The sequence below is a fragment of the Stegostoma tigrinum genome, chromosome 9 (genome assembly GCF_030684315.1).
Source record: "Stegostoma tigrinum isolate sSteTig4 chromosome 9, sSteTig4.hap1, whole genome shotgun sequence".
Taxonomy (NCBI): Eukaryota; Metazoa; Chordata; class Chondrichthyes; order Orectolobiformes; family Stegostomatidae; genus Stegostoma; species Stegostoma tigrinum.
In genome coordinates this window covers 397,475-409,737 of record NC_081362.1, presented here as the reverse complement: position 1 = coordinate 409,737, position 12,263 = coordinate 397,475, and the positions used below count along the sequence as shown (strand labels likewise).

Here is a 12,263-nt window from a genome sequence, read left to right as displayed (position 1 = left end):
GAAACACACATTTCTGAAAATTGAAAAGTTGCCCTTGACAAATCTTGTTGAGGGCAAGAAATTATTCTTGGCTGTGTTTGTGTATAAGTCAGTGAATGCGGCAGGACAGGTTGAAGTTGCAGTTAATAAAGCATACAGTATACCAGGCTTTATTGATAGGGTCATAGAATACAGGAACAAGAAGGTTTTGTTGAAATTATGCAAGATACAGGTTGGCCTGAGCTGAAGTATTACATCCAGCTCTGGGTTCTGTGCTTTAGGAAGGACGTGAAAGCATAAGAGAAACTGCAAAAACGATTAATAAGAGTGGTTTTAAGGATCAGGAACTTCTATAATGAAGAAAGATTTGAGAAGTTACAGCAGTTTTCTTTGGAGAAAGAAAAGTAGTTCTGATAGAGGTTTTCAAACTCTTGAATGTTCAGGACAGGATAGATAGAGAGAAACAATTCCACTGGGTAAAAGAAGCAAAGGTGATGCAAGGAAATGTTCTACATGTAGAAGGTGGTTCATGATCAGGAATGCACTTCCTGAGAGTGTGATGGAAGCTAGTTCAGTTGAAAATGGCATGAGATTGTTATCTGAGAATCAAACGTGCAGGGTTAGTGGGAAAAGGTAGGTGAATTGTACTAAGTGTATTGCTCGTTTGGAGAGATGACACAGACTCGATGGGCTGGAGTCTGCCTTCTGTGCTGCAACAGTTTCATGAATTGATTCTTTTATTAATCAAAGCCTACCTGAAGTTAGTAAAGTAAACCAAAGAACTGCAGATGCTGAAAATCGGAAATAAAACAGAACCCTAACCCAGTGCTGAAGGGTGGTGTTACTGAACTTGAAACGTTAACTCTGCTTTTTCTCCACAGATACTGCCAGACCTGCTGAGATTCTCCAGCAATTTCTGTATTTGTCTGAAGTCAGTTTTGCCCTTTTGTTGTCATACCTATTTTATTGCGGAACTGCATTTCCTTCAATGAACTCTCCCTGCACTCCTGTAGAATCACAGAAGTGTTATGGCACCGAAGAACGCCATTCAACCCATCCAGTATCTCTGCAAATACTAGTAGAGGAGGCAGTCAAGAGAAGATTCACTAGGTTGATCCCAGATTTGGAGGGTCTGTCTTATGAGGAGAGGTTGAGCAGGTTGGGCCTGTCTTAATTGGAGATGAAAAGAATGAGAAGCAACTTCATTGAAACATAGAAAGTATATATAGAGTTGTTGTTTTCCTTTATGGGAAAAACTAGGATCAGAGGGCATAATCTCCGTATAAGGTGCCACCCTTTAGACAGTGATGAGGCTAGTGAATTTTAGAATTCTTTACTGCAGTTGGCTGCAGAGCAATATATTCAAACTGAGTTTAACTGATCTTCAATAACGGAATTGAGAGTTGTAGGATAAAAGCAGGCAAGTAGAGTTGAAGACTGTCATGATCTCATTGAATGGTGGAGCAGACATGATAGACTAAATAGCCTGTGACTCTTAAGGTAATTCACTTTAAATGTGTGCCTCTTTTACAAGGAGACACAGTTCCTCCCTTTCTTCTCTATCAATCCTCATCATGATGTTGAAAAGTTCTAGCAGATTTCTCTTGATCTTGTTCTCTTCAAGGAGAACATTTCCAAATTCAAATCTGTCCTTTTAACTGAATTTTCTAGGCCCTGGAACCATTCCTGTTAATTTATTTTGCATTAATTTCATTGTGTTCACCTTCTTTCTGTACAGTGGTGCCCATACCAGTGCACAGGACTCTGCTGAGCTCTAACAAAACTGGTATGCAAATTTAGCATCACCTCCTTGCACTTGTACTGTAAGCTGCTGTTAATGAAGCCCAGGAGACTCTATATTTTATTAACTGCTCTCTCCATCTGTTCTGATACTTTGAATGATCTCTGTACATACACATCCAGGTCCTCTGCTCCTGGATCCTCTTTAGAATTGTACCCCTTATGTTGTGTGTCAACAAACGTCCTTGTGGAGTTCTACACAGTCCTTCTCACAATTTACAATTGTTTAATTTTTGAATTATCCACAAACTTTGGTATTGTTCCTGCACTCGAAGATCTAGGTCATTAATATGTTTCAGGAAAAGTAAAGCTCCCGATACTTGGGATACAGTGGGGGACTCCACTGCAAGCCTTACCCCAGCCAGAAAAAATTCCATTGACCATTATTCTTTGTTTCCTATTGCTCAATCATTTTGTATTCATGTTGCTACTGTCCCTTTTGCTCTATGAGCTGCAACTTTTCTCTGAAGTCTGTTGTGTGACACTTTTTATGAACTGCCTCTGGAAGTCCATGCACACCACATAAATAGCATCCATACAAACATCAATATAAACCTAATTTTAACAAGAAAATATATGGTTGCTGACTCTATCCTTGATTGTCAACGAGTGTCATAATGTGAAAATGTGCTGATTTGTTGTGATTTTTGGAACTGTACCTTGCTCTGTTACCCTTCTGCAAGGATGTTCCAGTGTGAGTTATGATCTTGTCTTTTTTCTATTGTTCACAGAAAATTAAAACAGATATTGCAGCTTATGAATCCAACTTAGAGGAGATGAAGATGAAAAATATGAGGACCCTGCCTTTGTTAGATAACAAGCCTAACTCTCGTGGTGGGACACAGTTGGATTTGCTTCAGGTACGAATGGATTAACTGAAAATCGAGAGACTTTGAATGCTGCATTTTGGAATGTTTGAAACAAACTATGAATTTGTGCACCTCTTTAACGTGAAGAAGTCTCAGATATGTTGATTAAATTCTGTTTGCCTTCCTATAGGAAGGTGTTGTTAAACTTGAGAGGCCGCAGAAAAGATTTAGGAGGATGTTGTTGAGATTCGAGAGTTTGAGCTGGGGCTTTTCTCCCTCGAAGTGTTGGAGGCTGAGGAGTGACCTTATAGAGGTTTATAAAATCATGAGACATGGATAGGGGGAATAGTCAAGATCTCCTTACCTCGGTGAGGGAATCCAAAACTAGAGGGTATGGGTTTAAGGTGAGAGGAGAAAGATTTAAAAAAGAACTGAGGGGTGCCATTTACACGCAGAATGTGGAGCGTGTGTGGAATGAGCTGCCAGATGAAGTGGTGGAGCTGGGTACAATTCAACATTTAGAAGGCATCTGGATGGGTATATGAATAGGAAATGTTTAGAGGGATATGGGCCAAATGCCGGCAATTGGGGCTGAGTCAGATTGGAATGCCTGGTTGGCGTGGCTGAGTTGGAACGACGGGTCTCTTGCTGTTTTGTATGACTCTGATGTTTGACTTTGAAAAAAAATGTTACAAGTTCAACTTTTGTTGCAATTCTGAAGTGGCTGTAGTAATTCTTAGTTTTATGTATTGTATGGTTAAACATAATTTTTGTTTGTACACACTTTTCTGATTGACTGGTAGGTTGTTTTAGTTGTTGGAGCCTCCCATCTGAGGCACTTGGGCATGTAGAGAGTTGGAGTATGAGACACGTGGCAACCGATGGTTGATAGTAGCAGTGACAGTAAAATGGGTTAAAGGGAGCCGGGGGTTCGTGGAGAAAAATAACATTAGACAGTAAGTAGACTTCAAAGGTCAGGGTACCCTGGCTGAAAGACTTGGGGAATGAGATTGGACTGAGGGGTTGAGCACCAGGCACAGGAGAGAGAGGGATAGTGGTAGCATGCTGGACAATTAACATAAGAGGCATGCAGTGGAGATAGAGCAATGGATGGGGATGGAAACAATGGGGCTTGGGGAACAGGAATTGGGATTGATTGACATGAAAGGGCCGGAATAGTGCAGTGGAATAGTGTGAGGAGAGTTGTATTGGAAGAATAAAATTGCATAGAGAAAAGGGATTAGAAGGATGGAATGCGATAGAAGGATTGGCATTAGAAGGATGGGGATGCTTAGGATGAATAGCGGGTAGGGAGTGGTGTTGGCAGTGTTATGAGAGCTGTAGGTTTGCATGGGAGGAATGTATGAGAGGATGAAATTGGACAATTCGAATGCTGATATTTTGTAGGTCCCTGCTTGTACATACTTGCCATACTGTTCTGTTTTGGATAAGTTTGAGCAAATATGAGTGTGGCTTTTTTTCTCTTGTACTCGAACCATAAAGAAACATGAGTCCTGGCTTGTTTAAACTGTAACTGCAATGCATGCAAGGAAATTTTCTACTTTTAAGTTCAGAAAGCTCTTTGGGAGATTTGACATCTAATGTGGTGTATTTAGAGGGCTTTCTTGGAGGAACTTCTAAACTGCCCAGTGGTAATGATCTTTCACAAAAAGAAAGTTACAAGTTTAAGTCAATTCTTTATTTTGTCTCCCTTTAGCCTTATTTTGTTCTGTTAACTTTCTGCACATTGAGTGGCCAGGGATTTTTGAATTTTATTTGATATAAATTGGTGATGTGGATTCTAATTCTGAAAGTACTGAGCTTAAGTACACTTGTATGTTTTGCAGTGGTTCTTTATGTAAATGTTGAAATTTTCAGCTACTGATACTTCCTTAAGTTGTTTCTTACGTGTGTGTATCACTTTCTCCCTATATTTCTTTCTATAGGCCTTTGCTGCACTGAGGACTGTATGCGGTAGTTTGGGTTTTCACTTTATTCTCGTTTGTCTTTACCTTTGTAAGTGTGTGCGCTTTTGTATACAATGCACAGAAAGCTTTTGGTCATTATGGGCTGCAGATGTATATGCCACGAGGCTGTATATATAGTTTAAATCAGTCACCCTGTTAATTTGCATAAACTTCCATTTTCTGATATTTCTCTCTGTGCTTTTCCTAGATAGCTATACGTACTCTTTTGTAAACTAGCAAAGTGCAAGGCACCATGAAGCTCAACGGTCTTTACTAGTTTGCCATTTTGTATAATTAACAGAGGAAACTTCGAGAAGTGTCAACAAAATTCCAGCTTTTCCAGAAGCCAGCAAATTTTGAGCAGCGTATGCTAGATTGTAAACATGTGTTGGATGGCGTTCGAGCAGAACTGCATGTGTTGGACATGAGGAGTGTTGAACCTGAGGAAATACAGCCCCAGTTGGATTGTTGTATGGTAAACATCATGAAATTGTAAGCTATGTTGTACATCAAGTCAGTTCTTGCCCAAAGAAGAGTAATATTGGATTCAAAATGTTAACTCTGGTTTCTCTGTCTCCTCAGATGCTACGTGCTGGATTTTTCCAGAACTTTACCTTTTGGCCATTCATTATTTGTATTATCTCATGTTGATAGGTTGTATTAGACATGCAATCTTCTGAGTCATGGAGTTATACAGCACAAAAACAGACTCATAGAAACATAATCCCAGACTAAACTAGCCCCACCTGCCTTCTGGCCCATAGCCCTCCAAACCTGTCCTATTCGTCTACTTCTCTAAGTGTCTTTTAAACATTGTGACTACACCCTATTCCACCACTTCCTCACTTCTGTAGAAAAAAATTGCCCCACAAACCTTCTTTAAAATCTATCTCCTCTCACCTTAAACTGTGCTGCCTTGTCTTGAAATTCCCTATCTTAGGTTAAATGGCAGGTGTCTTTTCGCTGTCAATACCCCTTATGATTTTATAAGGTCACCTCTCAACCTCCTATACACTCGTGAGAAAAGGTCCCAGCTTATCTAACCTTTTATTTATAACTCAAACCTTCTATTCCCAGCAACATCCTGTTAAATCTCATCTGAACCCTCTCCAGCTTAATAAAATTCTTCCTATAACTGGGTGACCAGAACTGGACAAAGTACTCCATAAGCTTTTCCATAGTTTGTAGACATATCTATTCCTCTATCTCCTGCTGATTTTTAGGAGGCCTGTACTTCATTTCCATCAAAGTGATGGACCCTTCCTATTCCTGAGCTTTGCTGGATGAGCCCTTCAAGGTGTCCTTCCTCAGCTGTGATGTTCTTCCTAGTCAGTAATGCGACTCCCTCACATCCCTCTCTGCAATGCCTGAAACATCTGAATCCCAGAACATTAAGCTGCTAGCCTTGACCCCCTCTCAACCAAGTCTCTGAAGTAGCTACAGCATCATAGTTACATATATTAATCCAAGCTCTAAGATCATCTGTCATACCTGTCATACTCCTCGTGTTAGAACAAATACACTTCAGTCTGCCAATCCCGCCATTTCAGCAACCTCTCTTTTTCTGTTCTTCCCCTTGGCCTTACTGACCTTAGTCTTAAATCGCTCTTCCGTCGAATGTTCTGGTTCCTGCCCCCCTACCATACTAGTTTAAGCCCTCCAGAGTGGCATTAGAAAATCTCCCTACTACGATATTGGTGTTCCCCCAGTTTAGGTGCAACCCATCCTTCTTGTACATTTCCTACCTGCCTTGGAAGAAATCCATATCTGAAGCCCTCCCTCCTACATATTTAACTGTGCTATCTTCCTATCCTAGCCTCACTAGCATGTGGCAGAGGGAGTATCCTAAAATCACAAACCTACTGGCCTTGCTTTTCAACTTACTATCTTACTCCCTGAACTCTCTTTGCAGGACCTTGTCACTTTTCCAACTTATGTCATTAGTACCAGTGTATACCATAACATCTGAATGCTCATCCTCCCTTTTGAGAATGTCCTCTGCCGCTCAGAGACCTCCTTGACTCTGATCTGAGGGAGGCAACACAACATTCTGGAGTCCCTTTTCCAGCCACAGAAAGACCTACCTGAGGCCCTGACAATGGAGTCCCCTATTACGACTGCTCTTCTGCACTTTGAAACTTGCTCCTGTATAACAGGCCTGGCTGTGATGCCACCATTTTGGCTGATGCTGTCACCATCCCCTGATAGGTCATCCACCCCATCCTGCCCACAGTATCTGAAACAGTATAGTTGTTGGAGAGGGGGATAGCCATTGGTGACTCCTGCTCCTTCTGGTGGTCACCCATCTCTCTGCATGAACATTGGGTGCACCACATCTCTAAAACTCCTGTCTAGGAGGCTTTCAATCTCCAGCATGCTTCTAAGTGCGTCCAGTTGCTACTCTAATCGATTCATACAATCTGATTGGAGCTCTGATTGGACACACTTCCTGCAGTTGTCATCTTTAGAGATGTTCAGACTGTCTCTGATTTCCCACGTTCTGCAGGAGAAGCATATTACCCTGCCGATTGCCAATTTTACTGTCTTCCAACTATTTAATTAAAAATAAATTATTTAAAAATTAATTTACAGATAATTGGCCTTGCAATTGCATTTGTTATTTTGCTGAATACAGCACTTTCAACTTAGTTTATAAAACATTGAATGTGTTTGTCATAATGGCAAAGATCCTTAAGTAGAATATGTCACAGCGCTTTTATGGACATTTTAATTGCAATTCGACTTCTTGTTTAAAATCGCCTTGGATGGATTTTGCAAAATGTGATTTTCCTGAAAAATTGTTAAAAATTGATTGGTTTATGGAAACATTTTTTAAACTGGGAAGCCTATCTAAGTAAATAGAATTGTCACAACCATTGAATTAAGGATGAATTTTATTGTAGTTTTAAATTGGAAGGTTATTTTCCTGCCCTCAACTATTCCATCCCTGCACAGATAAACATGTCTAGATTATATACGCCATTCAGTTTTTTGTTGTTGGTATCATCTGTTACCATGTTTGCTAATTAAAAGATTTTCTCTGTTTTAGAAATTATATAAAACACTGAGTGAAGTGAAACTTGAAGTAGAGACAGTAATAAAGACTGGGCGACAAATTGTTCAGAAACAGCAGACTGAGAACCCTAAATTAATGGATGAGCAATTGACAGCTCTGAAGCTTTTGTACAATGAAATGGGAGCACAGGTAAGTGGAGTAAATAGTGGAAGAAGATATTGGGATGATTTAATAACAGCTGATAACAGTGATGAAAGACAGTCAGTTATTACTTCATTTAAAAGTGGGAGTGTTTAATTTGACAGTTACCTTTACTTCAGTACAGCCAAGATATCTATTTTAAATTTACTTTATACTGTCATAGGAGAAAAGAGGATGCTGTTATATCAACATAAAATAGCAAATACACTTACAAGTTTTGAACTTGTTGAAGTAAAACAGGAAGTATTTTTTGAATTACTAGCGTACTTGCCATCGAAACGTCCTGTGGGATTTTAAAACTGGCAACTTATTCCTATGCTGGACATAAGATTGCAGTATAGAGAGGGTCTAGGCCCGAAATGTCAGCTTTCCTGTTCCTCCGATGCTGCTTGGCCTGCTGTGTTCACCCAGTTCCACACCTTGTTATCTTGGATTCTCCAGCATCTGCAGTTCCTATTATCTCTGATAAGATTGCAGTACTCATTTTTTATTCTTGTGCCTTTACTAAAATCTTCATTTGGTACGTTGACTGTCTGAATACAAACCCCCAAAACTCCAGACTAGTGGGAATAGTGCTTTGTATAAAAAAATGCAGTTCTTTCAATCTCTTTAAATGTATGTTCCATGCACTGAAATATCCAAGACTATGATCACCATTTTCTTCTTTGTTTGATCCCTACTCCATCCTAGGAATGGCCTTCAACTGGATATTTCCAGAGGGGTCATTTAGAGGGACAGTGGGATTATTTTACCTTTGATTAAGAAAATGTTGGCCACGTTTTTTTTACTGATTGCTGTCCCCAGTTGAAAGCTGTGTCTGAACTTTGGCAGGATTGAAGCTAATGACCATGTTTTGTGATGACAAATACTCTGTCAGCATGAATTGTCTTGCTGACACACGGAAGCTCCTCAGGAATACTTGATGTCACCTAGAAATTTAGCTGAATAATATCACAGCCAGGGGAAGAAGAAGCAGTATGAGAATAAGTCACTTTCTCCTTCTGAATTATGAGATAATCAGTGTCTGGAACACACACGTAATACACTTTGCTGGGCAGTGTGGGCTTGCATCTTGTATGTGCATTTGACTTGATCTTGCAGAGAGAGAAGCTGCATGGGAGCTGCCTAATTCCAGCTGAATTAAAATTATTTGAAGTTTTTCATCTGCATAATTATTTTGATCATGTTCAAATAGGCTCCTCAGAGTAGTGTTGGAAGAATTGTCAATGGACATTGAGTAAAAGCTTCAAGTTCAATGATATTTGTGGCTCATGTCCTGTTCTTCTATTAAGTCACAGGAAATCCCTTTATTTTATAGGGGAGGCTATTCTATCTTCAGTGGTTTCTGATCTGGAATACTTGGAGATGAGGCAGAGCTACAGAGTTGTAGGCAGTGGTTATAGTTGTGTCAGCTGTTTGGTTTATAAAGGGGAACATTAACTGAGATCTTCTAATCTCCGAGTTGTGTGGACACATAAGGACTGGATCATGTTCATTGCTGGATGACGAGTCAATTCTCTATAGGTTCAAATGTGTAGAGTGACCAATGGATACGAGAGCATCAGGCAGCATTAAAATTGACAGAGTTGCCATTTTGTAAGTGTGTCTTGATTGGAGATGTGGGCCTACTCAGTAAAGGCAGGTGAGATGGGCTAAGTTCCTGAAATCATGGTTGATAAAATAATTCATTAATATTGGCGTACTGCAATGATTCCACTGTGGTGATGGAGTAAGTGATTGAGGCCTAGCAGTTGCTGGAAAAGCTCAGCAGGTCTGGCAGCATCTGGGAAGGAAAAAAAGAGTTAACATTTGGCATCCAGTGACCCTTCCTCAGAACTCTGAGGGACTCAGAACTCTGAGCCCTGATGAAAGGTCACCGGACCCGAAGTGTTATTTTTTTTCCTTCACAGATGCTGCCAGACCTGCTGAGCTTTTCCAACAACTTTGATTTTGCTCCTGATTTATAGCATCCGCAGTTCTTTCTGTTTTTATGTGGAAGAAGAGATCTGATAAAAGCAAAAACAAGCAAAATATTGCGATAATAAAATGTGAGGCTGGATGAACACAGCAGGCCAAGCAGCATCTCAGGAGCACAAAAGCTGACGTTTCGGGCCTAGACCCTTCATCAGAGAGCCTCTCTGATGAAGGGTCTAGGCCCGAAACGTCAGCTTTTGTGCTCCTGAGATGCTGCTTGGCCTGCTGTGTTCATCCAGCCTCACATTTTATTATCTTGGAATTCTCCAGCATCTGCAGTTCCCATTATCTCTGAAAATATTGCTGATGTTGCAGGTCTGAAATAAAAACAAAGTGCTTGTGAAACTCAGTTGGCCTGGCAGCGTCTGTGGAGATAGAAACAGATAATGTTTTGATCCAGTAAGAGCGTAGAAACATAGAAGCAGGATGAAACCATATTAACCATGAGGGCGGCACAGTGGCTCAGTGGTTAGCACTGCAGCCTCACAGCGCCAGGGACCTGGGTTCAGTTCCAGCCTCGGGCGACTGTCTGTGGAGTTTGCATGTTCTCCCCGTGTCTGCGTGGGTTTCCTCCGGGTGCTCCGGTTTCCTCCCACTGTCCAAAGATGTGCAGGCTAGGTGGATCGGCCATGCTAAATTGCCCATAGTGTTCAGGGGTGTGTGGATTATAGGGGGATGGGTCTGGGTGGGATGCTTCAAGGGGCGGTGTAGACTTGTTGGGCCGAAGGGCCTGTTTCCACACTGTAGGGAATCTAATCTGATCTAATCTAACCCCCTAAAGCCTGGTCTGCTGTTCAATGAGATCATGACTGATCCTTCACTGAACATATTGCCACCTATTTCCCATACCTCTCAATGCTTTTGCTTGGCAAAAATGTATCAGTCTCCCTTTTGAAATTAATCATTCATGTTGCATCCATTGGCATTTGCAGAAGAGCATTCCAAACTGTCCTTTGCATGTGGGAATATTTCCTAACTTCATTTTTAAGAGGCCTGGCTCTCAGAGTCTGTGCCGCAATTCCTAGATTCTCCAACTAGCAGAAATAGTTTTCCTGTACCCACCCAATTTGTTTCCCTATACGTTGCAAAGTTTAATAGGATTCCTCTTGAACCTTTTAAACTCTAGGGGATGCAATCTTAGTTTGTGGAATCCCAGTTGGTAATTTAACTCTTGGATTCCAACTGTCAGTCACTGCACTCCCTCCAAGGTCAGTATCTCCATCTTTAGTTGTAGTGCTCAGAGCTAATCTCAATTGTCATGGTGTCGTCTAGTTATAGCTTTATATAGGTGAAGCATGATTTTATCATATTCTACTTGTCTTGATACACAGGCCAGCATTTATCACTAATTGTTAGCACAGATGGGGCTAAATCGGTAGGACAGGGACTCCCGAAGTGTGAAGGGCTTGGATGGTGAGGAATTTAAGTGTGGTCAAGAAAACCTTTTGAATCATTATATAAAGAAGAGGCAAAACTTGACTTCCCCTTGGGACATGAGGCAGGACAGGTGATTGAGGTGTTAGCAGGGGTGCACTTTGGGACCAGTGATCATTGTTCTATTAATTTTAAAATTGTTATGGAAAAGGATAGGTCTGGTGCACAGGTTAACGTTCTGACTTGAGACGAGGCCAATTTTGATGATGTTAGACAGAAACTTTCAACAGTTGATTGCGGGAGGCTGTTTGCAGATAAAAGGAGGAAGTTGGTTTCAAAAGTGAGATGACAAGAGTTCAGGGTCAGCATGTTCCTGTTAGTGTGAAGGGCAAGGGTGGCAGGAGTAGGGAACATTGAATGACTAGAAAAAGGAGGCATATGTCAGGTATAGAAAGCTGGGATCAAATGAATCCCTCCAGGAGTAATAGGGCGTACAGAAGTACATTTAAGAGGGAGATTAGGAGGGCAAAAAGGGGACATGAGATAACTTTGGCAGATAAAATTAGGGAGAACCCAGAGAGATTCTGCAAGTATATTAAGGGCAAAAAGAGCAGCAAAGGAGAGAATAGGGCTCCTTAAAGATAAATGGGGCCATGTATGTGTGTAACCACAGAAGATGGACAAGACCCTGAGTGAATATTTTGCATCAGTATTTACTGTGCAGGAAGACATGGAAGCTAGGGAACTTGGGGAAATAAAAAGTGATATCTTGGAAAAACGTCCACAATACAGAAGAGGAGGTACTGGAGGTCTTATAATGCATGAAGGTGGTTAAATCCTCAGGACCTGACATGGAGACTGTAGCCAGTAAGAACATATGACAACAGCTTCTCCACAATATTCCTCAACACCGGTGCTCCACAAGGCTGAGTACTCAGCCCCTTTAGTCCTTATACACTCATGATTGTGTGGCCAAATTCAGTTCTAGTTCCATTTACAAACTTACTGTTGACATTACTGTAGTGGGTTGGATCTCAAACAACGAGACTGGCGTACAGCAAAGAGATAGCTTATTGGCGTGGTGTAACCAACAATCCCTCCCTCAATGTCAACAAAATGAAGAAAATGGTCATTGAACTCAGG

At 41.0% G+C, this 12,263-nt stretch overlaps 1 protein-coding gene across 13 annotated transcripts in view; it reads left to right on the top strand.

Moving 5' to 3' along the window:
- Nucleotides 1-12,263, top strand: part of LOC125454807 (utrophin) — a 572,019-nt gene that overhangs the window by 194,744 nt on the left and 365,012 nt on the right. For 12 of the 13 annotated variants that reach the window (XR_009446113.1, XR_009446114.1, XM_059648282.1 and 9 more), the window contains 3 exons: nt 2,511-2,639; nt 4,857-5,030; nt 7,605-7,760. Coding sequence is in view for 11 of the 13 variants with exons in the window: in XM_059648282.1 (XP_059504265.1) it covers nt 2,511-2,639; nt 4,857-5,030; nt 7,605-7,760 (459 nt within the window). In the remaining 2 variants the exon portion in view is untranslated. Of the gene's footprint in view, nt 1-2,510; nt 2,640-4,566; nt 4,605-4,856; nt 5,031-7,604; nt 7,761-12,263 lie in introns of those variants that run through there. The other variant, XM_059648284.1, reaches the window with a different exon arrangement.